Here is a 26,846-nt window from a genome sequence, read left to right as displayed (position 1 = left end):
TCAGAAAGAAAAAAAAAAAAAAAAAAAACATCATTTCTGATGATTTAATCACAATCCTAGTACGTATGAGGATGGAAAAAAATGCATTATGATCTGAGTGCATGTGAGAGAGGGCTCTGACCAGTTTATCAGATAAGATTTCCTCAAGGAAGTGACTTCTAAGAAAAATTTTGAAGGATAAATTAAAAAATGGCTTGCAAGGGACTGGGTATGTGAGAAGCATGCTGTATGCTGGGAACAGCCTTTCTTAAAGTCCTGAGGCAGAAAAGGAGTCTGACACATTCAACCAAATGTGGTTGAGAGAGCCCAGCATGTTGGACTTCAGGGAATAAGGGAAAGTTATGCAAGAGGAGGGGCTTCCCTTGTAGCTCAATTGGTAAAGAATCTACCTGCCATTGAAACATGTATATTACCATATGTGAAATAGATCACCAGTCCAAGTTTGATGCATGAAACAGGGCACTCAAAGTCAGTGTGCTGACCCAGCCCGGAGGGATGGGATGGGGAGGGAGGTGGGAGTGGGGTTTGGGATGGGGGAACACACGTACAACCTGTGGCTGATTCATGTCAATGTATGGCAAAAACCACAATATTCTGAAGTAATTAGCCTCCAATTAAATAAATTTTAAAATAAAAAGGAAACATTCACAACAGAAGGAAAAAAAGAGAATCCTCCTGCAGTACAGGAGACCCAGGTTCAATTCCTGGGTCAGGAAGATCTCCTGGAGAAGGAAATGGCAACCCACTCCAGTATTCTTGCCTGGAGAATCCCATGGACTGAGAAGCCTGCCAAGGCTACACAACTGAGCGACTAAACCATGCAAGAGGAGGATGGTCAGGCCTCTGGACTCTTCCCTATCAACACTGAGGAGCTGGACAAGGTTTTCAAAGTAAGAGGTCACTCAGCGTTCAAGTCTAGAATGTTGTTCAGTGATTTTAAGGGTCCTCTCTACCCATTGGGGACCCTGCAGTTACTCATTTTCTATAGGACAGAAAGGGGCCCATTTCCTGTAGAGCTGTGCTCATCTGTTCCCTGTGTTTCTCAAGCCAAGGCCCGAGGAGGAGGAGGAGGAGGATTGACATTTCAGCGGTTGTTTCAATAGCAGATGGCTCTCTAGCAGTTGTGAAAATTCAGCAGAAGCCCTCACCAGCAGCAAGGGGACAGGTCGGGTGAAAAACCTGCTCTTCAAATCTTCCCCTGTGCTCCCAGTCTAATGAATTACTTCTAAGTAATTGCAGTCCTTGCTCAGGCCTCAGATTTTCCAGTGGGTTCAAGAGTCATATAGCAACAGACCCTGCAGCAGCTCTTCCCATCTCATCTCTCCCTTCTGACCCCACTGCGAGCCGCTGCCGCATCACTGTGTCCCTCTTCTCGAGATGAGGAAGCTCAGGCTGCGTGCTTGCTTAGGGCAAAGGGGGTTCGTAGCAGTTAATGGTGATGGCAGCAGTGGCCATATTCTCAGGACAGGTTCTTGGCTGCCTTTTTTTTTTTTCCGTAACTAGCTGGGTGGATCTTATTGGCTGACAGTGTCTGCAGGTACCAAACGGTGGTTTACTCATAGGCACACGGCAAAAGGTCTCTGCACTTTTCATTCAGAGGACCCTAAACACCTGGCCAACTTTGTCTCTGTCCTTCTACCTCATCACCACCAAAGCATCCTCCTACGTAGCCATCGACCCAGATGTTGTCACATCTTCAGCATCGCCTCCGACATCATTCGACACAGTATCTGGTACAGAGCAGTCCTTCAGTAAATGTTCATGGCATTCAGTTGTTTCATTTGGCCATGGATGTTGGCACAATAGAACCATACTCTTACTGAGAGTGGAGGAAATTTCTTAAAAGACCGTGACTGCTTAATATTTAAACAAACTGTTCACTGTTTAAACTATGGCATGTTTCCGCCGAATGGAGAAGCTGAGCAGAAACAGGTTTACAATCTAGCACTGGTCTTCCATATGGCTGAGTGTGACAAATGATGTCATTTGTCACAGATATGCCAGTCGCCAGCAAAATGACGAATCATTCCAAATGCAGGTTGAAAACAGTGGTTTCTCTTTTCCAGTGTTCTGCACCCCCGCCCCCCGCCCCCCCAAGGCTAGCCACCTGTAAGCTGACAGGCTTACAACCTAGCCAAGGCTAAAGGGTATTGCCTTTGCTGGGAAGAAAGTCTTGTCTGGGTGGGAATTAGTAACGGCAGTTATGTCATGACTGTTTCTCTCTCATGCACACATTACCTCTGAACGTGGCATTGCTTTGCAGGAGTGGCCGGAGTGCATACCCTTCGATGAGTCCACTCTCCCCGCAGGAAATATTCCAGTTGGCCTGTATGGACCCAGCTGATGATGGACAGTTCCAGGAACAACAATCTCTGGTGAATGAATTCAAAAATTACTTCCTTGGTTTCCTAATCCCTCCCACTCTTTTTTTTTTTTTTTTTCCACGTTCTAGTCCATAACCATGATCCATCAGGAAAAAAAAAAAGAAAGAAACACCTTTCTGATAGTCCAACCAATTACCCTGGGAGTTTCCTGCCATCTCCACTTTCCTGGATGAGTTTCTCATGTTCTCTGACAAATGCTCCCTCTTCAGGTTTTAAAACCCCAGAGGCCCCTTACCTGCTGCAGGAACTTATAATGCTTCAGGCCAAGCTCTCTTAGTTTGTGTCCCTGGGCGTCACATGGAGAAACAGAAGTAACAAATTAAATCTTGCCTTTGATTGGGAGCCTTAGGATGAGTCATCATAAGAATGACTGGCACCAACCAGGCAGAGTCATGTGGCCTAGGAATGCCACCTGCCTCCTGGAGAACTCGGGGGTGGTCTGTACCAGTGACTAGCTGTCTGCTGGGAGATACAGGAGAATCTCATGCCTCTGCTCTGTGTGGGTTCAGAAAAATTGGCCCTTGTGGTCACAATTCTACAAGATCAAATACATTCAAAGAGGTCTCTAAGATCACGCTCGTGAACCTAAAGATTTTCAAGAACTCTATTGAATAGAGTTTAAACTTAGAGATAAGAGAGCAGATGGAATTTTGGATTTTACTAATACAAAGCTAAAATAGGATTCCCAGAGATGACAGACTTTACTATTATTAGTTCAGAAGCCGTGAGGTCAAGTTCCCTCTGGAGCTTTGAATTAAAGCCCAGATGTTGATTGGTCTGGAGAGAAAAAGGGGTGAGACCTGACCCCTGCAACAGTCTATATAGACAGTTTGTTTTAAGTGAGTTCCATGTCACGTAGATTCTGATGCACCTGTGTTCTTCTCACCCCTTCTCATCCCTGTGTTCTTCTGACCGCTCCCAGGGCATGCCTCTGCATACCCCAGGGCTTCGCGAATGGATGTGTGGGTGGAATGTGGGTATGGCCTGCTTGTGAGTGGCATGTCTGATGGGATGGGTACCCTTTGGAAGGGAAGAGATACTTCAGTAGCACCAGCAAATGAGTGATTCTATTTCCTGGGACTGAGGAAACCTGGAATTATGGATGGCTGTACTGGGGAGACCACCAGACCAGAGCCTCCCCTCCCCTCAGTGTGTGAGTGGCAGCCTGAAAGTGTTCTTGGTAAGGTAGGTAAAAATACCTGGAGTCATTCCCTGCCTTCCTCTCTGAGGAAATTGGCACCAAGGCCCTGGCCTAATTGGTACCGACAGTTTAAAGGGACCTCTCATCATTTTATGGCTTGCCTGCTAAGAAAAATCTCAATCATGTGTTCTTTCTTTCACAGGGAGGCTTTATTGCATCATCCTCCCTGCAGGCTCCCCAGGGCTGAGCTGTAGCGCCAGCACCTTCTGGATCTATGTTCATCTCGTTGTCAGTCCTAGTGTCTGTAGTCCAGTTCAGGTGTCAGCCCGTGCTACACACTCACCACTGTGTGCTCCTGCTCCGCGTCCTGGGGCATGGCTGTGATCTGTGTGTGTCTTGCACCACCTCTGACACCCATAGAGCGCAGTATCGTTACCACACAGACCGCAGCATTATCACATGTTTCAGGTGGGACATGTGTACTATATAAAGCATACGCTGCAAACACCCTAACTCAAGTGCACATATCCTGTCCCGTGAAGGCAGTGCTTCCCATTCACACCAGGGACCCCTCGGCCAAACAGTCATGGAGGCCAAGGGGGTGTCTTAGACACCCTTAACTTTAACAGTACCCTACTCATACACCCATGCCTTCAGGGTGTCATTTCCTAAATATAAAATGCTCTTTTTCTGGTATAATCTCCAGATGTCCAAAATATTCCTAGCTCTCTTTGTTGGGTAGCCAGGATAAACATTTTTAAAGCAGTTCTACTCTTTATGCAGTGATACTAGCTGTCTATATAGAGCATGTACATTTGCCAAACTAACATTCCTTAACCAGGAAAATTAAATGATTTGGGCAGGAATCTAGAGATTTCCAATCCAACTTCTTAAAGCTCTCAAATGCTCTCATAGTCCAGTACAATAGCTACTGCCCACATGTGGTAACTGAACACTTATAATGTGATTAGTCTAAACTGAGATATGTCATAAGTGTAAAAATACACACCATGTCAAAGGCTTGGTGCCAAAAAATGTAAAATACCTTATTTTTATATTGATTATATGTTGCCGTGAGAATATCTGTATATATTGGGTTAAACAAAATCTATTTTTTCATATTTATTTTTGCCTTTTAAAATGTAATTACTAGGAAATTTTAAATTACATAAGTGGTTTGCAGTATATTTCTATTGGACTGCACCAGTCTAGAGCATTCTTGAAAGATGGCTACCCACACCCTTTTTTGGTTTTAATCATAAGAAAGCTCTTAAAAGCATGTCTTAAGATTTCAGAAATTGGTGACTTTCCTTAAAACACTGCTTTCTATTTAATTGACAAATTCTTCAGATTAAAAGAATAAACCCAACACTAGCAACTTACAGAAAGTAAATTTCATAAAGTGGTAAGATCTGATGCATTGTTTAGTAATAATTTAGATGGTCCTTAACTAGAAAAGATAATCTTTTACCTCTGAATCCTAATTAGAACTTTCTGTTTTGGGACATCTGGTATACCACATATGTGCACACAGAAACACAAACCTATGTATGCCTACATCTGAGACCTTAGAGATGGATGTCTCTCTTCTGAAAGCCATTCTTCTTATGGAGGAGGCAGAATCATCCACTGAAAGTGAGAAGCTATGGGATGGAACCAATTCCCACAAGCTTGGCTGTGTGTTTATTTCTAGGAGCCAGAGGTTAGTGAATTAAAAAGCGTGCAGCCCTCTAACCATGGCATCTACCTTCCTTCGGACACCCAGGAGCATGCGGGCTCTGGGAAGGCATCCTCTATGCCACGCCTGACTGTGGATCCCCAGGTAAAAGGCAACCACCACTGCTGTGTTCAGTGGCATCCTGGGCTATATTGAATAGGTGGGTTATGAAAACACATCTGACATCTTCAGGTGAGCCCTTGACTTGCTCCCACGCCTCTCTAAGAGCTGGATCATGGGCCTTCTCTGCGGACCATGCTCCTCCACACTGTGTTTCCAATGACAGTCTAGCCACAACAGGCCAGCCAGCAAAAGGGCGGGGCCGCTGGATGGGCTCCACATCCTCACGACTCCACTGGCTAGGCAAGAAGTACTCTCCAGGATGTTCCCCATGGGTTTTTCCTTCCTTTTCTCTGTTCCTGGCTCTTCTAGCACATATGCAGTTACTTACACACAGCTCTGTGTCAGGACTGTCTGTCCTAACCAGCACAGACCACACCTCATTCCTTTGTCTGTTTTCCTGGCTTCTTTTTTTCTGTCTGTCTGTCTTACATCAAAGTTTTGACAGCGACAAGAAATTTTTGTGGATCTGTTTTAATATCTGTGGCAAATCAGACTGCCCGAGTTTAATGTGGAGCTGGGGTGGGACTGATGGAGAGAGCAATGCATTCTCAGGAGCCTTGCGGTATCTATTCAGTTACCAGCTCTCCTAAGCTCTAGCACTGTAGGGCAGCACCTTCTCTGAGGAGGGCAAGATACAAAAAGGCAAAGCCATGCCTCTTGCATCGTGGAGACTTTCTGACAGTAGCCCTCACTTATTTCAAAGCAGCTCAAGGTTCACGGCAGGTCCTGGCTGGGTCCCTGGGGTAGATGGCTCTGGGCAGCTTGCAGAGGACGCTTAGCTCCCTGCTCCCCTGAGCATGACAAGGAGCCCTGCAACAGCCTGGTGACCATGCTAACGTAAAGATGCTTTCTGGAACAGCCTCCTCCAGCATAAGCTCTGAACAAGACGGGGTCGTGGGAGGTGACAGTTGGCAATCTTCAACCCTCTCAGTCTTCTATCTTCCTTACTTTTAGACTCTTTCAGTAATTAATCCATACCTTGTGTTCCTGGGCGGGGCGGGGGCTCATGTTTCCAGGTGGTGACAGACCCCAGCTCCATGAGACGTTCATTTTCCACCATTCGCGATAAGCGTTCAAATTCCTCGTGGCTGGAGGAATTCTCCATGGAGCGAAGCAGCGAAAACACCTACAAGTCCCGGCGCCGGAGTTACCACTCCTCCCTGAGGCTGTCAGCCCACCGTCTGAACTCGGACTCAGGTGAGAAGGTCTTCACTCTGCGGTACTCCTGCTCTCGAAGGGCTGCTCCTGATGAGGACTGAAAAATCATGGCAACAGAATCCAGACAAAAGACAGGGTTATAGGAGTGAAGGAAGAATGCTTCTTAATCAAAAGGGTTCCCTATCTGACTCACATCATGAAACACAGCAACAAAACTCTCCCTAGTCATCACAAAGGCTAATGAGATTTCTTTCTGCCAGACCAGGCTGTAGAAATCATGAAAGTGGAGGTTTCTCAAGGGGCTTCTACAAACCACTCCTCTGCCTTAGGTATGTATTAGAGACCCCCTGGCAGGCTCTGGGTTTCACCCACCAACTCCATTTCAACCCGGACAATGCTACCTGGAATCGGTTTATGTATTTGAGTTTTGTGTCTTAAGGGAAGGGGTCATATTGATAAAAACAGAAAATCACTAGTTTGGTTCAAGCTGTTCTTCAGCCAAATAGCTATTCAAGCTGTTTCTTCATTTTACTAAACGAAGAAAGAAAGATAAAAAACCAATGACCTGCGCCATATCACGGGGCAGGTAAGTGGCAGAAAAGGAGCGTGTATGCTCAGTCCCTCTTTTCGACCCCATGGACTGTAACCTGCCAGACTCTTCTGTCCATAGGATTTCTCAGGCAAGAATACTGGAGGGGGTTGCCATTTTCTCCTCCCGGGGATCTTCCTGAGTAGAAGTGAAATCCTTTGACTTCAGTCTCAGGACATTATAGTAACTATCCATTATTTCATTCATAGCAGCTTCTTAATTCCCTTCCCCTAATGCCATTTTCCCCCTAAAAAGTTTAGAGGATTCTTGGGCCACACTGCTGGCAAAGATTCTACCTTAATTATATCTAGCACAAACAGAAGCAGAAGAGAACAGTTGCATCCTTGGATTTGTAAGTCTTTCCAGTGACAACTTGCATACTTACCTTTTCACAAAGTTAATTTTCCAGCCTTTCTCTTCTGCCTCCCTTTCAGATCACCTGTTGACATGCCTGCAGAAGTCAGGGTCCTTGAGAGGCTTGGTCTCAGGCTGTAAGAGTTGTTCAGCAGCCAGGATGGCAGAGTTATGATTCACTGCTTTTTCATCTCTCATAGGCCACAAGTCCGACACCCACCGCTCAGGGGGCAGAGAGCGGGGACGATCGAAAGAGCGAAAGCATCTTCTCTCTCCTGACGTCTCCCGCTGCAACTCCGAGGAGCGAGGGACCCAGGCTGACTGGGAGTCCCCAGAGCGCCATCAGTCCCGGTCTCCCAGTGAAGGCAGGTCACAGACCCCCAACAGACAGGTGAGCATGGAGAGGAAGCCAAGCCTCTGCAGGAAGACAGGGAAGGGCGGGCTTTTAACACTGGATGCAAAATGCGTGCATCCAGCACTCACACAGACCTCGCCTTCACAGGAAACGATATCCATTGGGCACAGAGGTTAGCTACTTAATGCTTATGTATTCAGAAATGATATAAATTCACAGAAAATCAGAGAGTACCCCAAGAAAGACAGTGGTGTCTAGGGGTCAGTCTGACTGGGTCCTCAGAAATCAAAGTCACAACAAGTAAGTTCATAAATATCTCAGGCAGATTTCAGAGGAAAGGAACATTTTTTAAGGCAAAAAAAATGTCTTTGGCTAATTGCATGATTCTTAGTATTGGTTGGAATGGTGATTCCTCTCTCAACACAGGATACAAAAGATCAATCCAATTTCATTTATCTAGCTTCCAGCTATCCCAAGAGGAAGACCATCTCTCCTTCTGCCCTGTTACTGAAACAAAGCCCAGTCTTAAGAAATAGCTACTAGAGCTGTGTGAAAACATTCCCTGGCCCTGTTTTCCTCCTCACCGCCATCCCTGGCTCCCTGCCTTACCTCACTCCAAGGCTGTCAGAGGCCAGATGGCAGACCCACTCAGTGGCAATGGGGAAGAGGAAGGGCTTCCATAGACAGCTTTTAGAGGCTGTTGAGAAGGGTACTTCTAGAGCAGTGCTGGTGAGTTTCAGTGCAGAATGGAATCACCTGGGCTTGTTATAACTGCACATTCCTGAGCCCTTCTGCTTCACCAGTGACACTCACCAGAAAGGAGAACCCAGAAATCTGCACTTGGAATGACCCAAGAATCTCCCAGAAGATCTCGAGCAGATGGTTCCTAGGTCACACACACCTTGAGAAATGCCTCCCTGGAGGTCTGTTTACCATCTCAGGGACCTTGGGGACTAGGTGAGTAGGTCAAGTCAGGCCTGAACCAGCAGATGAGTAGCTGGGTGTACAAGCCAAGTTAACATCAGCACACCAATGAAAACACAGATGAAGAAGGAGATGAGGGAAGGTATTTGCTATGTCCTGAGACCCAATTCCCAAGAACTTACCCCAGACAGAGCAACTCTAGGGCACTCATTCACCTTCCATGGAGTTGTCTTTCCTAAAACTGCAAGATTTTCTTTTAGTGTGCCATGTGATAGAGCTTTCTGAATCTTTGCTACTCAATGTTTTTATTCCATGGAACAAACATCTGAGAGCTTGTTATTAGTAGAAATGAAGGAGCTCAGGCCCCAGCCAGACCTTCTGATGCCAGAGAGGCACATGTGCTTATTGCTCAGTTGTGTCTCTTTGTGACCCCATGGACTATAGCCCGCCAGGCTCCTCTATCCATGGGATTCTCCAGGCAAGAATACTGGAGTGGGTTGCCATTTCCTCCTCCAGGGGATCTTCCGAACCCAGGGATTGAACCTGTGTCTCCTTCATTGCAGGCAGATTCTTTACCCGCTGAGCCATTAGGGAAGCACAGAGATGTGTAAGCATAATGAAAGTTGACGCGCCCAGTAGTACTGGCTCCTCAGTCTCCTTTCATCTCTGCATCCCTGAGTGGCTGTGACTGGTATTGCATTGGCCAAAAAGTTCGTTCAGGCGTTCTGTTACATGGTACTGAAAACCCTGGACGACCTTCTTGGCCAACCCAATGACGGGGCGGGGCGGGGGGATTCCAGTGGCTCTCGGTAGGAGGGGTTAGAGAGCTTAACCAGGTCTCAAGTAGGGAGGATGCCAAACCCAGGCTAACATGCCATGTGTCTCCTGCCACACAGGGCACGGGGTCCCTGAGTGAGAGCTCCATCCCCTCTGTCTCCGACTCCAGCACCCCACGACGAAGTCGGCGGCAGCTCCCCCCAGTCCCTCCCAAGCCTCGGCCCCTCCTTTCCTACAGCTCTCTGATCAGACACGCTGGGAGCATCTCCCCACCAGCTGATGGGAGCGAGGGTGGCTCCCCACTGACCTCCCAAGCTCTGGAGAGCAACGACGCCGGCCTGCCCGAGTCTTCCAACCCCCGGCAGGGCCACCCCTCCCCACAGCGCTACATCTCCGAGCCCTACCTGGCCCTGCACGAAGACTCCCACGCCTCGGACTGCGGCGAGGAGGAGACGCTCACCTTTGAAGCAGCCGTGGCCACCAGCCTGGGCCGGTCCAACACCATCGGCTCGGCCCCGCCCCTGCGGCACAGCTGGCAGATGCCCAATGGGCACTATCGGCGGCGGAGGCGCGGGGGGCCTGGACCGGGCACGACGTGCGGAGCTGTCAGCGACCTCCTGAGTGACACGGAAGAAGACGACAAATGCTAGAGGCTGCTCCCCCCTCCGATGCATGCTCTTCTCTCAAACGGAGAAAAACCAAGACCCGAATTGGGAAGCCAGTGCGGCCCGGGGGGGAGGAGGAGGGAGGAAGGAGCTGGAAGGACACCGCGCAGTTATCAGAGGAGAGGAGGGGAAGGACAGAAGGCAAACCACTCAAACCCACCAAATCGCTCTATTTCCCTTTGCAAGATGGGCACTGCCATAGTTCTGCCTCTTTGCTGGGGAAAGAAAACACAAGAACGACGGAGGGTTGTTCCCAGGGGAGAAGGGACACGGGATGGCTTTGCCTCCCCTTGCCCCCTTCCCAGTTTTATGCAGCCATTGGGGGGAAATCGAGCCGGCCTGTGTCTGTGCCCATTGCCCCAGGAAGCCTGGGAGACATTCTGGCTCTTCCCTGGGGGAGTCGTGGAGACCCCGGGAGAGGAATCGCCTCCCTCACCAGCTCCTCCTCCTCAGCCAGCACCACGGCCACCAGGGCCACCGCGACAGCATCTCACGCGTTTCCCTGTGGCTTGCTTCCCCGCAAGGAGCACAGGCCAAGTTCAGGAGCATCGGATGTCAAGGGCGGGAGGCAGAGAGGGAGGAGAGCAGCAAAGGGGAAGGGGTCGGGGTGCCGTGGTGGCAGCGGCAAGGGCTGGTCTGAATGAGCCAAGCCATAGTCTGGCAGCCCTCACTATAGAGGCAGGGGCGGAGACGCGGAGAGCTGGGATGCTGGTCGCTACAGTCCTGTCTGAGCCTGTCACCCGCTCAGGAGGTGCTGTGTTCATTAGGATAGGCTAACAGGCCCTCCTAGTCCAGGGAGGTGCCTGAGGCGCTCCGGTGAGGGTGATATTCTCAGAGTATGTAACAATCGGTGTGGCCAGGACACCAGATGATAACAGAGTTCAGCCTTAGCGCTGGTGCCCCATGCCACAACAGGCTTCAGCCTGGGAGATGCCAGGCACAGGGGAGCCCTGTGGCAGGGGCACTTCAGGGATTCAGCAAGGGTCAGTTTTCCAACCAGTATGGCGGTACTTTGGTACGTGGAGCGGGGCGGCACTGTCTCGCACATACTGGCTGAGTGTCAGCCCAGACTTTGGTCCACGAGCAGGCCCATTGCCGTGCCAAGGCCAGTGAGCCCAGTGCCAGGGGCCTGGCCACCCCCCAAGAGGGCCACACACACCTATACAAGGTGGGCTACACCTCACCTGCTAGGGGCTTCCGTAGAGATGAGAAAGGCCGAAACCAGAGACGCTTCGATGAATCTGAGTTTACCGAGGCGTTCCTGTGAGGGAGGGACCCTCGGACGGGCAGCTTCTGCAGCTGGTGTGTGACTGAGGATCAGTCTGTCAGGATTCTTTAAGGTGATGAGAAAATATACCTCAGCTTAGACCTGGGCTGCTGCTTCTAGCAAAGCAGGCTCCGGTGGGGCCTCAGAATACAAAGTGATATGCGTGGAGCCCCAGTGGCCCTGAATACTCCCCTGGGTGTGACCCCTTCCCGGAGTAGGAGCTCAGCAGAAGACAACCTCAGGACCTTGTTCCTAACCCCCCAAACTCAGAAGCATTGAGAAAGAGAGTCCTTTCTAGGCCGATCAGTGCTCCTTTCACTGTATCAATTATCCATTCGGGGACCATCCCTTTACACCCCTCTCCAGTTCCCCAGCACCATCACCATTAGGTGGAAGGATTTCCTGGAGGCGGGGTACTAGGCAGGGCCCTCCTCCCCCAGCCAGGAGCGGATGGAGCCTGCCTTCTGGGGCTCTCCCTGGGGAGATTCAGAGGCTCCCTGGCTGAGATTATAGCAGATAAATACTCTATCCTCCTCCAGCCCTGGCAGACTTCACCTCTTAGGTAGAGCAGTCAGTGGCTGTTATTTTTCTTATGAAATTGGGGCTTTTTTTTTTTTGCTTTGTTTTGTTGTTGAAATAGAAAGAAGGTATCATTGTATCAGCTCTGAAAAGCCAGATTCAACGCTGTGGCTGCAAAATCATTTGTAATGGCCCTGCCTTCTGCCCTAGACAGGGATGGCGCTTCCTGGCCACAGTCAGCCCACAACCAAAGTCATCCCCCGCAGGAGACCAGTGAGGCAGACACATAGGCCGCCGGCTCTGAAGCACTGTTTCCCCTTTCCTCTCTGGCTCAGCACACCCGTGTGCCCCGGGGGTCACTGGGATCGGGACCGTGTAGCACCCAGACCCTAAGAGGCGGAGTTGTGACCTGAGACTCAAGACGTGGGGCCTTGTGCTGTCTTAAAGGTTTCCTCCGCTCAGTGTCATTTCCTGCCCAAGTGCTGCTATTATGGGCTGCTTTGCACAAAACTGCTTGCTTCCACCTTGGAAATGCAGCTTTCCCAGTTAGCCCGTCGCTCTGGGTTTTGAGAAAAGGCATTGAAATGACCCCTACGCCATGGCGACAGGAGACATGGAGGCTGGCAAAATTACCAGAAGTGGGATTTGCCTGCACACGACATTACAGACACTCAGTGTGCTGTGCCGGGAAGCCTTCCTGGACACCTGAACTCCTTCAACTCACATCCACACGAGCACCTGGTCCCAGAGAGGGGGTATCACGCACCATAGATGCAGGTCCCTGGCCAGCCCCCTGGGCTTTTTTTTTTTTTTAAAGTACACATGAACTTACCAACTCATCTCTTATTCCACTTCCCCTGACCGAGAAATCAGGTTCCTTATCCTTTAGCCTGCATTTGCCCTTCTATTAAGACCAGAAAATAAAAGGCAATTTTCTGTTAAGTCACGGAACACATTAGCATAATCTTATAACGGTTTCCTTCCACCTCTGAATAAATATGAACCCAAACCTTGCCTGTCACAGCCAACCAGGAGATCCATTCCTTGGTAGCAGATTCTGCCTCTTTCCCTTGGGAAGAGGCCCCCTTTGAATTGCAAAACCTCTGCTTCTCTTTGCATTAAAAAGTATGGCAGCATCTTGAAAAATTCCAGGTGGACCACCACCTTGCTTGAGGCACACAGCATGATCAAGCTTAGCACTGTAGGTGCCCTCAGAAGAGTCTCCGGCTACGTGTCCAGTTTCCTTTGCTAATATGAGTCTTCAGGATCCCCTCAAAATAAGAAGGGAGGTGATGGGGAAAAGAAGTGGGGGGGGGGGAAGGAAAGAGAAGGAAAAGAAACCAAGGCAGAGAGAGATTCTAACTAGCTTGGTATATAGATACTCCTCTCTTCACTTAAGGCTCCAGACAGACTTCTGGTGGGAAATTCTTCTCTCTTTATAGATATACTTGTCCCTCTGCCAGTCTCAGTCACTGAGGGGGCCAAGTGCCAGCAGACCTTCAGACAAGGGGGTAGAGCTCTAGGCCAAGGTGCGCTGTGAGCTGGGGTCAGGATAGAATCACCTACACTGTGAAGGGACGGTACCCTTGAGGGTCCCCCACGCTCAATGTAAACCGTGAAACAGCTGCCCAATGTGGGGCTGTGTCCTCTTCTAGCTGAGGAATCTGTTTCTATTCTGGGGTTTGCTTCTCCCCATTCAGCGTTCCTATGAGGTTCCGAGATCCCTGATACCACCAGTTCTCTGAAGCTGAACTCCAGATCTTCTGGTTTTGCCTTCCCTTGACACAGGGATCACAAGAAGACCCATGTTCCACCACCTGGCCGGCACGCATCCTCCATACCCATCCTCTTTAGCACGGGCTTTGTGATGAGCCTGGATGCCCTCCCAGCAGAGCCCTCATCTTGCCACATATTAGCAGTGACACAGCTCCTGAGAAGGTTTTGTGTTCATGTCAGACTCTTTGTGACCCCATGAACTGTAGCCCACCAGGCTCCTCTGTCCATGGAATTCTCTAAGCAGGAAAACTGGAGTGGGTAGCCATTCCCTTCTCCAGAGGATCATGTTAAGTCCACCCAGTCCAAGCTTATTTGCTGGGCTCTCTGCCCTTTCGGGCATGCCTGAATCTTATGAAATACAGTCGGGACTCACCTGGTGATTATTCATGAGATGATCAGAAACAGTATAAGCTGTAGAACTGCTGCTGGTGTGTATAAAATGTCCACATACTCGATGAACGCCCATTGCAGGAAAATGAGGTCTCTCCTGGAATAACGAAACAAAATTGAATAATCTGATGTTTTAAGAAAGTTTGCAATTTTTTTTTTTTTTTACTCCATCCTTATTTCTAAAGCCTGCTCTGGATGTCTCATTTTTGGACAGACTATTTCTTTAGTGGGTCATGCCAGGGATAAATTGAGAAATTCTTTAATTTCTTACCTCATCTTTTAAGGTTGTATTGGAAAAGGGCATATGTATCACAGGAGGGGAGCAGAAAGTCACCTATTTTGCAGGGATTTTATGAGACCTGAAGATTAAGGAACTTTCGCTGCTATTCGTACCAGTTTCATGTCTGTTAATGTTTTGTGATCCTCAAAGGCCCAGTGCCAGTGTATGCAAAAAATCAGGGTGAGGAGAGACATGTCCACGCCTTGGGGTAGATTGTTCTTCACTTGCTTTTCATCTGTCCTGTTCATATTTCTCTCCTGAATTCCAGAACACCGAGCACTGTTCTGGAGTTTCAGAAGGGGACTTTATGCTGTCAGAAAGGAGGATGACGTGGGCCCCCTGCAAGTGGACAGTCAGGGCATGATGGTTTAACTCCAGCCACCCAGAAGGAGTCAGGTCCAGATTTGGATAACTGTATATCCACACTAGAGGCTCTTATTTTAACAAAAGCCAAATGAGATTAACTCAGGAGCTATGACCCAACCTTTCCACGAGGTGATCAGAGGAGATCCTACATGAATAAACACTGCCCCTGTCAGCTGTGTGGACATTTTGATTTTTGTTTTTTCCTCTCTGAACCACCCAGTACATCGTAGCCAGGTCTAATAACCCTACAGAGCAGCAGCCAATGGTTCTCTGCTGACTCCAGGGGTGGGCTCACCTCCAGCCTGCCACGGTGATTGTCAGCTGCCCTGTGCTGCAGTTCACCCGCTCAGAGAACACAGACATACCACTTGTGGGGCAGGGGGACAAAAGACTAGGAAAAGACAGAACCATCCTTGGTATCCGATGGCCGTCTTTTTCTTCTCTCGAGTCCGTTCTGCTTTGAGCCTCTGAAGCTTATGCATCTTAGATCACTCCAAGCCAGAGAGAACAGATTCATAGATTCTCCCATCCTACCCAAGGGCCTGGAACGCTGCCCTTAAAATTCACACCAGTTAAGAAGCAGGAATGGAACTCAGATTAAAGTCTCATCACGTTGCTGGACTGTCCCCAAACTGCCTATTTTTATAGTCTTGTTTCCTTCTATTCCCTCCCCACCCCATGCCAAAAACATGGCTAGTATCTTGACCTTCTAAATGCAAGAAGGGATTTTATAATAAGCTGTGTTATTATGTAAATTACTGAGTTTGAATTCTTATTTCTGGGGGTTTGAAAGAGTTGAGTGGATCAGGTAAAAAGAGAAAAGGGAATTTGTGTTTATTTTAATTTGGATTTTGGTTTGGTTTGGCTAGTTGCATTTTTTGGTACAAGACCTACTCTAGAACAGCAGGGAGGGATAAGTACGTGCTCTGCAGTGTTTCTAAATTAACTTCTCTTTAGGAATTAATTTCTGTCCAGTTTAATGATGTGATACTTAAGTCAAAAATCTGAGGTTACACAGTACCAAATCTAGCTTCTCTCTCTGGGTTCCTTTTCATCTTCTTTTTCCTTCTAAGTCAGCTTTTGTCTCTTGTTTCTTTTCCTTTTAGGGACTTAATATGTCATCTAGAATACTGAAAAACTATGAAAACATAGGGGAAGCCCAGGAAATAATAAAATGGATGTGGGATTTTTATAGGACATCTTTAATAATTACAAAACTTATGTCTTTATGAAAAGATTAAAAAAAAACTTTTAAGGGCATAGTAATTTGGGAAATGAAAATTATTGGGAGTCAAAAATAATAAATGCTACCCCAGCCTTCTGTAGTAACTTATGCCTTCAGCATAAGTTTTCCCTTATTGGGAAAATTAAAGTACTAATGCTTGGCTAGTTCGTGGATGTGTTAAGTATTTGGAAGTAAGTTAATAACTCAGCATTTTAATAAAGCACTTATTCTCTACAAATCACTTTAGAAAAGTCTTCACTCCCTATATTCCATTTAGTCTTGGCATTGCTCTAAGCATTTTTTTTTTTAAAGAAACTTTATGTTTAGTGAAACCTGAATCCAGGATTTGCTTTAATTTCACCCTCTATTTTTTCCCATCTTCCCCTTCCTCCTTTTTTTAGCTTTCTAATGACAACAGAAATCCAGACTTTCTGTTTTTAATCCAGGAAGGCAGCTGAGTGTTCATGCTCAGAGCTTCCCAGTGCCATCTTTGTGGACACTGAGCCAGTCTTAGGTCAGATGCTCACAACATGTAGGATCCTCCTGAGACACATTCTCCTACTCAGCACTGGAAATCTGGAAGGAGGTGTGTGTGTGTGTGTGTGTGTGTGTGTGTGTGTGTGTGTGTGTGTGTGTGTGTGTGTGTGTGTGTGTGTGTGTGTGTGTGTGTGTGTGTGTGTGTGTGTGTGTGTGTGTGTGTGTGTGTGTGTGTGTGTGTGTGTGTGTGTGTGTGTGTGTGTGTGTGTGTGTGTGTGTGTGTGTGTGTGTGTGTGTGTGTGTGTGTGTGTGTGTGTGTGTGTGTGTGTTCTGCCAGTTTGTCAGAGATAAGAATGGATTATTCTCTGTGTTCTGGACCAGATTCTAGAATGTATACCAGGCAGTACCACTTCCTTCTTGGTTCACTCAGAGGAAGACCGGCCAACCTGCAAGGGGACTAAGTCAAAGCTACCAAATTCAACTTTGACCTTCTCTGGTGACTCAGTTTTCTTTCCAATACTCTAATTTCTTCTAGCGATGGCCTGCATCACACCAAGAACCGCCACTCAAAGCAAGCCTATTAGATACCTTGATAAGGGATGAGCAGGAAAAAACACACCCCAAAACTTCAAAGTGCCATTAATCAACTTTTAAAAATAAAGGTAACAGGAAATGAGGGCTAAACAATGTAACCTAACTGCCAACTAAAGTCTACAGTAGTCTGGTCTTAGTTACATTTGATAGGGAGCTATATAGTGTTAAGCAGATTCCAACAGATTTATTAAAAACATAGGTATTGTATTTTAATGGCTACCAATGGAGATATATACTTAGCCTGCAGGCCAAACATCAATCAGTGTTTTTCTATCCTGGGGTTTTGTCACCAAGCCAAAATTTATACAAAGCCACCCTAAGTGCTGTTGATTGCAGAGGAACCTCCCTCTTGGTGGCATTAGAGAGCTGTCCAGCCAGCTCCACTCAAACTGAGTCCATGATTTAGAACTCACACATAAAAACAAACAGAGGAGAAAAATCTAAAAAAGTTAGTATGTGGAGCATCTCATAGCTGGGATGAGTTGGGTAGAGGTGAGAAAAACAAACTCTAGAACAAAGACAAGGTTAAGGTGGGAAATACCAGCTGGTCCCAGAAAGAGGAAGGCATGTGACCTGGGATCCTCATTTTTGCCAGATCACGGACCAGCATGGTACTAGAGACGGCCTCTTTCCACTCTACGTGGTGGATTTAAAGGCCTCAGAGGATTCATAGAGCCCTGAAAAAAATTTTCCAGACTTGGGAGATGGAGAGAAAGGAGGTTCTTGCTTTCAAGCAGCCTGAAGACAACCTCAGTGACTTTAGCTGCTCTTCAATAAAGTAGTGCCAACAGTGGACAGATTTTGTTGACCTTCCGTGTGGCACAAGTGTCGTGGGAGGGGAGAGGGAGGAGGGGAGGGTAAAGGGAAGAGGGGCAGAGAGTGGCACAGGAGAGGAGTTTCATCATGAATAAATGTCAGACTCCACATGGCACTCTGCTAGTAGCCTCGGAGGATAACATTGCAAGGAAATGGACAACAGGGTGTCCAGGTCATACCCTCTGTCCTTTGGGATCCAAGGTCAGGACATTCCACCCCTTGGTTTGCTCTTACAGGATGCGCACTTCAGATAGGATCGAACGGGAAACTGGGTGCTCTGCCTTAGGCTGTTAAAACGCTGCCACCTGTGTTAGAAAACACGTGCAAGTCAAGGCACTCCAGATGCTTCCTTACGGGCAGCATCCACTGCGGTGTGGCGTGCCAGCCTGATGCCCCTTCAGTGACGTGCGTGACTGGCAGCCAGTGCTGGCCCGCCCACAGTATCGGTGCATCTCACCCAAAGCCAGAGTTCAGCACTGCATGTTGACCAGGTGGATATCCTGTAACATAGATGCTCGTTTGGATCCAAAAGGAAAACCATTAAAAATTAAAGAAAGACAAACAACTTTCATGTTTCTTTGGGGGGGTGTGGTCCAAGAAAATAAATAAAACCTTGTTGTAAAGAATTCATCAGCCTGATTTCCTTCTCTCATTCAATGTGTTTCTTTGAAAGTGAAGTCGCTCAGTCGTCTCTGACTCCTTGCGACCCCATGGACTGTAACCTACCAGGATCCTCTGTCCGTGGGATTTTCCAGGCAAGAGTACTAGAGAGGGTTGCCATTTCCTTCTCCAGGGGATCTTCCCGACCCAGGGATAGAACTAGGGTCTCCCACATTGCAGGCAGACACTTTACCGTCTGAGCCACCAGAGAAACCATGTGTTTCCTTTGCTCCCACTCAAAAAGTAGATCATGGGAGTGAAACTTTGCTCTCAGGGATGCTCAGTAGGAAAGGGGGGATGGGAGTGGCAACAGCTTCCAGATGTGGATGTCTGCTCAACCCATCTGGTTATGAGGAATTCCAGGGTTTCCCAAAGTTCCAGGACATCCTGTCCTAGAAGATTTTCTTGTATTATAAATGTTCATCTTAGAGGAAATAAAAAATAAATAACCAGACAAACTGGTTCCCTGAAGCTGAAAAAGTTGGGCAGATTTTTCTGATTAGAAAAATACCATTTCTGGGGGAAGAATTTTAAAACAGGCAGAGGGCTTCTCTGGTGGCTCAGTGGTAAAGAGTTTACCTGCCAGTGCAGGAGACACAGGTTTGATCCCTGGTCCAGGAAGATCCCAAATGCCCATGGGGATAACTAAGCCCATGCAACACAACTACTGAGTCTGTGTTCTAGAACCTGGGTACCACAACTACTGAGCCCATATGCCATGACTACAGAAGCCTGAACGCTCTAGAGCCTGTGCGTCACAAGAGAAGCCACTGCACAGGGCGAGTGGTGTAATGAATAATGCATCCAACTACAGATCAGAAGAGAAGCCACTGCAGTGAGAAGCCCACGTGCCACAACTAGAGAGAGTAGCCCTGCTCACCGCAACTAGAGAAATGCCTGTGCAGCAATGAAGACCCAACACAGCCAAATAAAATTATATATATATATATATATACACACACACATATAATACACACACGCACACTCTTATCTAAAAGAAGGCAGAGAATCTCTTTATGGAACACAGGGCTTCATGAATAAAACTATAATCAACTTGCCTCCCGAAAGGGAGGGAAGATGATGGGATACCAACTCCCTTCCAAGTTCAAGAGGGAGCAGACTCCCCAAGATTTTCAGGAAATGCTGTCCATTCTTCCCTTCCACTCATATCATTCCTCATCTAACATCATGGCTCCTTTAATACAAAGAATCAGTCCCTGGGTTCAGTGATCCCTTTGAGTTTCCATGCTGAGAACAACTTTTTGTCTCATTCTCCGCATCATCATCTCTTACTCCTAGTATTGAGTTTAGTATTTTAATTTGAATAATTCTTTTATCAATTAAGTAAAACCCAAAATTCTAGAGTAAGCCCCCCATTTTGCAGTTCCATCAAAAATAAACTCTGAAGCCCTAAGAAACATAATTTTGTTAAGTGAGCATTATTGCATCACATTTTTGGATAGTTTCAACTGTGAGAAAACGGCCTAGGTCCTTGGAGGCTGGAGTGGAAACCTCTAAATTCTTGTCCAACTCAAATTTTGTGTGTTTTCCGGTCACAATGTCTTTCCCATGGTTTCTATCACTGTGGGAGCTGGGAAGAGTGAATGTCAGCCACAGTCTTCCTTACCCACATTCTTTATGGTATTACCAGTTGGTTTGTTCAGGCAAAGGGTGGTTTGCAAGGAATTTCCACAGGGTTTGTTTGGTTCCCTTCTCATCTAGAGCTTAGGTCCATAGTATTTCACAGGGTAATGGCACTAGGGAACATATATAAACAAAGACAGACACTATTCTGAACTTCTCTCTGGTGCTTCTGTATTATGATTCTGAGCATCTCTTGGTTACCCTAACACATGATCTTTAACCTAAATTTTCTACAATATTAAAAACATGTCTTTACTTGTATACCAAGCTCCTTTGCTGATAAGCTAGGAAAACTCCCAAACCAAATACCAAGATGTCAGTTCCTTAAACACAAAATATTTGGATGAGTCACAGGTGTAGTAGCTCTAGAACACCTCAAGCATATGAAGCAACACAGAGAAAGAAGAGAGGCTGTAAAAGCAGGTACTGGAGTCAGACCCAACTGAGTTCAAATGTGCACCACCATTCATGACCTGTGGGTCCTTGAGCAAGCCACTTAACCTAACACTTTCTTCATCTTTAAAATGGAACAATAAGAACTTCCCCAGTGGTCCAGTGGTTAAGACTTCACCTTCCAGTGCAGGGGGTGCGAGTTCAATCCCTGGCCAGGGAACTAGAATCCTACATGCCTTCTGTCCAAAAACCCAAAACATAAACCAGAAGCAATATTGTAACACATTTAATAAAGACTTTAAAAATGATCCACATCAAAAAAAAAATCTTAGAAAAATAAAATGGAAAAAATATAACAACTACCTCATAGGTGGTTGTATAGACCAGACTAGTTACTGCATATAAAGAGAATAGCCAGGACTTCCCAGGAAGTCTAGTCGTTAGGACACAGTGCTTCTAATAAAGGGGGTGTGTGGCCAATCCCTGGTCAGGGAACTAAGATCCCACACACCTTTGTGTCCACCCCTAGCCCCAAAAAGGAAAGAAAGAATAGCCAGGGCCTGCCCCATGATAGGCACTTGATAAAAGTCTGGGAACACTATCCCTGTCATCACTGTCACATAAAAGTACACTCCCCAGCTCCCCTAAACCCAAGAAACCTAACCCTTCAGTGTGTGTGTTAGTCGCTCAGTCGTGTCTGACTCTTTGAGACACCACGAACTGTAGCCCTCCAGGCTTCTCTGGCCATGGAATTCTCCAGGCCAGAATACTGGAGTGGGTTGCCATTTCCTTCTCCAGAGGATTTTCCCAACTGAGGGATCGAACCCTGGTCTCCTGCACAGCAGGCAGGTTCTTTATCGTTTGAGCTACAGGGAAGTCCTACAGAAGAGTATGCTGGGTGGGCATTCCCCTTCTGTCAGTGAAACACAGAGGACAATCTGATCCATAGCTTTCTAATGAGAAGGAAATAAATTAAACTTTAAAAAGTAAGCAAATCATTATTATATATTTTTAAATAATGCCTCCAGTTTTGTTTGAGAAACAAGCCCTAATTTGCTTATTCTTCACTTCTATTTCCATTTTCATTTAATAACAAAATGGGAGAAACATTAGTGGGAGATAGTAATTGTAAAAGTAGCAATAAAGTAAATGGCAACATTAAAAATACTTCATACACATGAACGTAGCAATATTCAAGGCAATTGGAAATAAGAAGCAACTCAGGAATTAATGGTACATGTGTTAACAACTGAGTCCATCCAGGAAGGAGATTCTCATGCCTCAGGGCCTTGTTTCCAAATCTGTGGTCTGATGTTTTCAAACTGTGATGCTCTAGAAGATTATTGAGAGTCCCTTGGACAGCAAGGAGATCAAACCAATCTATCATAAAGGAAATCAACCCTGAATATTCACTGGAAGGACTGATTCTGAAGCTGAAGCTCCAATACCTTGGCCACCTAATTAAAGAGCAAACTCATTGGAACAGACCCTGATTCTGGGAAAGGTTAAGACAGGAGAAGGGGCGACAGAGGACATGATGGCTAAATGGGATCATCAACTCAATGGACATGAGTTTGAGCAACTCTGGGAGATAGTGAAGGACAGGGAAGCCTGGCATGCTGCAGTCCATGGGGTCGCAGAGTGTCAGACAGGACTTGGAGACTAAACAACTGCTTCTGCATGCCGGACCACATATGTACATAAAATACCTATAGCCTCAAGCTGCTGATATTTAAGTGATTCTGTAACATATGGAAATCATAGAACCAGAATGTTAACGGAGGAAGGAGCTTAGGTGTCAATTCTGGCCCAAGCCAGTTCATACGTGAGGGATGTAAGATTTAGAAAAACTCTAACAGGGTTTTTCCAGAGATTAAGGAGGTCTCCTGTGAATCTGGAAAACCACACGAGGCTCCAGCCACCCTAGCACAACTTTCAAAAAAGAAGAAAACAGCGGAGAAATACTGAGGAGGCTCTCTTGCTCACATGTCCAGAAGACTCCTTTGATAATCTAATGAAAGCTATGGACTATCTTCCTTGATAAAAGCACAAAATATCTGAGTCTTCACATCCCTCAATCCCATCCCAGAGCCTATTTCTAACTCCCCTGCAACAGTCTCAGGAGGTATTAGGGAAAGACCAAGCACAAAACAGAGCTACTTGCATCAAAGGAATTCAAAGGAAGAGCTGTGACATCAAACTATTTGGACCCAGAAATAAAGGATAGAATCCAGGCCCAGTTCCCAGGCATACTGGAAATACTGCTTTCCTCACCCTTAGAATCTGAGATCTGATGGCTTGACTTGGATGGGAGTACAGTGTGGGCTGGGAAAGTTTTGAGAGGGGGAAAGGGTGCCTTATGTAAACACAACTCAGTAAACACACTGACACAAAGCAAGAGATCTGGACCCAAATTCCAGTTATACATCGAATAATTCCTGCAGCCATGTTACTTGATGTGACACTGAAAGATGAACCCCCCTCCCAGGTCAGTAGGTGTCCAATATGCTACTGGAAAAGAGCAGAGAAATAGCTCCAGAAAGAATGAAGAGGCTGAGCCAAACCAGAAATGACACCCAGTTGTGGATGTGTCTGGTGGTGAAAGGAAAGTCTGATGACATAAAGAACAATATTGCATAGGAAACTGGAATATAAGGTCCCTGAATAAAAGTAAATTGGAAGCGGTCAAACAAGAGATGACAAGATTGAACACTGACATTTTAGGAATCAGTGAACTAAAATGGACAGGAATGGGCGAATTCAATTCAGATGACTATTATATCTATTACTATGGGCAAGAATCCCTTAGAAGAAATGGAATTTCTTCAACAGAAGAATCCAAAATGCAGTACTTGAGTGCAATCTGAAAAATGACAGAATGATCTCAGTTCATTTTCAAGGCAAACGATTCAGCATCACAGTAATCCAAGTCTATGCCCCAACCACAAATGCCAGAGAAGATGAACGGTTCTATGAAGACCTACAAGAACCTCTAGGACTGACACCAAAAAAGATGTCCTTTTCATCACAGAGGGCTGGAATGCAAAAGTAGGAAGTCAAGAGATACTTGGAGTAATAGGCAAATTTGGCCTTGGAGTACAAAATGAAACAGGGTAAAGGCTAACAGAGTTTTGCCAAGAGAACTGGTCATAGCAAACACCCTCTTCAACAACATAAGAGAAGACTCTGCAAGTGAACATCACCAGATGGACAATACCGAAATCAGATTGATTATATTCTTTCCAGCCAAAGATGGAGAAGCTCTATACAGTCAGCCAAATCAAGATTGGGAGCTGACTGTGGCTCAGATTATGAACTACTCTTTGCAAAATTCAGACTTTATTTGAAGAAAGTAGGGAAAACTACCAGGCCATTCAGGTATGACCTAAATCAAATCCCTTATGATTATGCAACGGAAGTGACAAATAGATTCAAGGGATTAGATATGATAGACCGAGTGCCTAACGAACTAGGAATGGAGGTTCATAACATTGTACAGGAGGTGGTGACCAAGAAAAACAAATGCAACAATGTAAAAAGGTTGTCTGAGGAGGCCTTATGAATAGCTGAGAAAAGAAGAGAAGTGAAAGGCAACTGAGAGAAGGAGATATACTCATTTGAATACAGAGTTCCAAAGAATAGCAAGGAGAGATAAGAAAGCCTTCCTCAGTGAACAATGCAAAGAAATAGATGAACACAATAGAATGGGAAAGACTAGAGATCTCAAGAACATGAGATACCAAGGAAATGTTTCATGTAAAGATGAGCACAATAAAGGACAGAAACAGTAAGGAGCTAACAGAAGCAGAAAATATTAAGAAGACATGGCAAGAATACACAGAAGAATTGTACAAAAAATATCTTAATGAACCATATAAGCACGATGGTGTGGTCACTCACCTACAGCCAGACATCCTGGAGTGTAAAGTCAAGTAGGCCTTAGGAAACATTACTAAGAACAAAGTTAGTGGAGGTGAAGGAATTCCAACTGAACTATTTAAAATCCTAAAAGATAATGCTGTGAAAGTGCTGCACTCAATATGCCAGCAACTTTGGAAAACTCAACAGGGGCCACAGGACTGGAAAAGGTCAGTGTTCATTCCAATTCCAAAGAAGGGCAATGTCAAAGAATGTTAAACTACTGCACAATTGTGCTCATTTCACATCCTAGTGAGGTGATGCTCAAAATCCTTCAAGTTAGGCTTCAACAGTACATGAACTGACAACTTCCACATGTACAAGTTTGATTTAGAAAAGGCAGAGGAACCAGAGGTCAAATTGCCAACATCTCCTGGATCACAGGAAAAGCAAGGGAATTCTAGAAAAACACCTACTTCTCCTTCACTAACTACACTAAAGCCTTTGACAGTGTGGATCACAACAAACGGTGGAAAATTCTTAAAGAGATGGGAATATCAGAACACCTTACCTGCCTCCTGAGAAATCATAAGAAGGTCAAGAAGCAACTGCTAGAACAAGACATGGAACAACAGACTGGTTCAAAATTGGGAAAGGAGTACATCAAGGCTATATATTGTCACCCTGCTTATTTAACTTACATGCAGAGTACATCATGTGAAATGCCAGGCTGGATGAAACACAAGCTGGAATCAAGATTGCTGGGAGAAATATCAACAACCTTAGATACGCAGATGATACCACCCTAATGGTAGAAAGTGAAGAGGAACTAAAGAGCCTCTTGATAAAGGTGAAAGGGGAGTGAAAAAGCTGACTTAAAACTCAACATTCAAAAAACTAAGATCATGGCATCTGGTCCCATCACTTCATGGCAAATAGATGGGGAAAAAACAGAAACAGTGACAGACTTTATTTTCTTGTGCTCCAAAATCACTGTGGATGGTGACTGCAGCCATGAAATTAAAAGACCCTTGTTTCTTGAAAGAAAAGCTAAGACAAACCTAGACAGCATACTAGAAAGCAGAGACATTAATTGGCCGACAAATGTCTGTATAGCCAAAGCTATGGTTTGAGTTGGACCATAAAGAAGGCTGAGTGCCCAAGAATTGGTGTTTTTAAACTGTGGTGCTGGAGAAGACCCTTGAGAGCCCCTTGGACAGCTAGGAAATCAAACCAGTCAATCCTAAAGGAAATCAACCCTGAATATTCTATGAAAGGACTAATGCTGAAGCTGAGCTCCAATCCTTGGCCTCCTGATGCAAAGAGCTGACTCACTGAAAAATACCCTGATGCTGGAAAAGATTGAGGGCAGGAGAAGGGGGTGACAGAGGATGAGATGGTTGGATGGCATCACCAACTCAATGGACATAAGTTTGAGCAAACTCTGAGAGACAGTGAAGGACAGGGAACCTGGTGTGCTGCAGTCCATGGGGTCTCAAAGAGTCAGACACGACTGAGCAACTGCACAACAGAATCCTTAGTTTTCCCAATATGGAATTAGGATAACAAGACCAACCTTGCACCGTTGTATTTAGGATTAGAGATAAAAGCTGATCTTTGAGCAATGCAGGGGTTAGGGGCCCCAACTCCCTGAGCCACTAAAAATCTGCATACTACTATCTCTCCCTCAAAAATAGAGAAACTGATAGACGCCTCAACCCAGGGTAGGAAGCTGCAACAGTTTGGATAGAATAAGGATTTAAACCTTAGTTCTTTTGATTCCACATACTGTGATCTCTACTTGAATACAAATTTTTCCCCACACTTAATGATCTGCAAAATGAAAATACAGGTACTATTATATATTTATTGAAAAAAATCTGCCTATAAGTAGAACCAGGCAGTTCAAACCAGTGTTGTTCAAGGATCAACTGCATACACGTATACACACAGACATGCACAGAGTACTCAGTTGCTTATCACTTAACAGGCATTCTATAAAACATGATTGCTGTTATTCTTAGTTCACTCACCCATTCATCAAATGTATTTATTAACCATGCAGTGTCGTGCACAGCACTAGGGTGTTGGTAATGAAAAGCCAGATGAAGCAGTGGCTTTGAGCTGTCCACCATCTAATGAAATTTTAGACTTGTTGTTCTTATAGGGTAGGGAAGTTTCAGGGTAATATGGAAGCCCCTACGAGGGGCTGAGGAGTCAAAAATAGCCTCCTGGAAGAGCCAGTATTTGAACTGAGGGCTGAGGGGTGGCAGAGGTTAGTTGGGCCACAAGAATGGGAAAGAGTGTGCCAAGTGAAGGTGTGGGAGAAAGTAGTCCGCTGTGGTTCAAGGGCAGAGCTCTGACAGGATGTGTGAAGGGATAAGTCTGGAGCCT

The 26,846-nt window shown here is 46.0% G+C and overlaps 1 protein-coding gene and 1 long non-coding RNA gene across 7 annotated transcripts in view; one reads left to right on the top strand and one right to left on the bottom strand.

Annotated features, from left to right (window-relative positions):
• The window catches only part of CACNA1E (calcium voltage-gated channel subunit alpha1 E), a 675,786-nt gene extending 657,263 nt beyond the window's left edge, over positions 1–18,523 (top strand). For all 6 annotated transcript variants that reach the window (XM_086343500.1, XM_086343501.1, XM_086343503.1 and 3 more), the window contains 5 exons: positions 2,264–2,375; positions 5,219–5,347; positions 6,382–6,562; positions 7,667–7,857; positions 9,642–18,523. In XM_086343500.1, the coding sequence (XP_086199626.1) occupies positions 2,264–2,375; positions 5,219–5,347; positions 6,382–6,562; positions 7,667–7,857; positions 9,642–10,172 (1,144 nt within the window). In that variant the 3' untranslated portion in view covers positions 10,173–18,523. The remainder of the gene's footprint in view (positions 1–2,263; positions 2,376–5,218; positions 5,348–6,381; positions 6,563–7,666; positions 7,858–9,641) is intronic.
• The window catches only part of LOC147356263 (uncharacterized), a 179,864-nt gene that overhangs the window by 952 nt on the left and 152,066 nt on the right, over positions 1–26,846 (bottom strand). Inside the window, exons 2-5 of the long non-coding RNA XR_015143171.1 lie at positions 14,123–14,236; positions 7,498–7,883; positions 6,344–6,620; positions 2,239–2,372 (exon numbers count right to left, since the gene is read on the bottom strand). This is a non-coding gene — a long non-coding RNA (uncharacterized LOC147356263). The remainder of the gene's footprint in view (positions 1–2,238; positions 2,373–6,343; positions 6,621–7,497; positions 7,884–14,122; positions 14,237–26,846) is intronic.

This window comes from Bos grunniens, chromosome 16 (assembly GCF_055505025.1).
Source record: "Bos grunniens cultivar Pamir isolate PY7600 chromosome 16, Bosgru_T2T1.0, whole genome shotgun sequence".
NCBI lineage: Eukaryota > Metazoa > Chordata > Mammalia > Artiodactyla > Bovidae > Bos > Bos grunniens.
The sequence above is the reverse complement of the archived record's forward strand: the minus strand, read 5'-3'. Positions and strand labels throughout refer to the sequence as shown.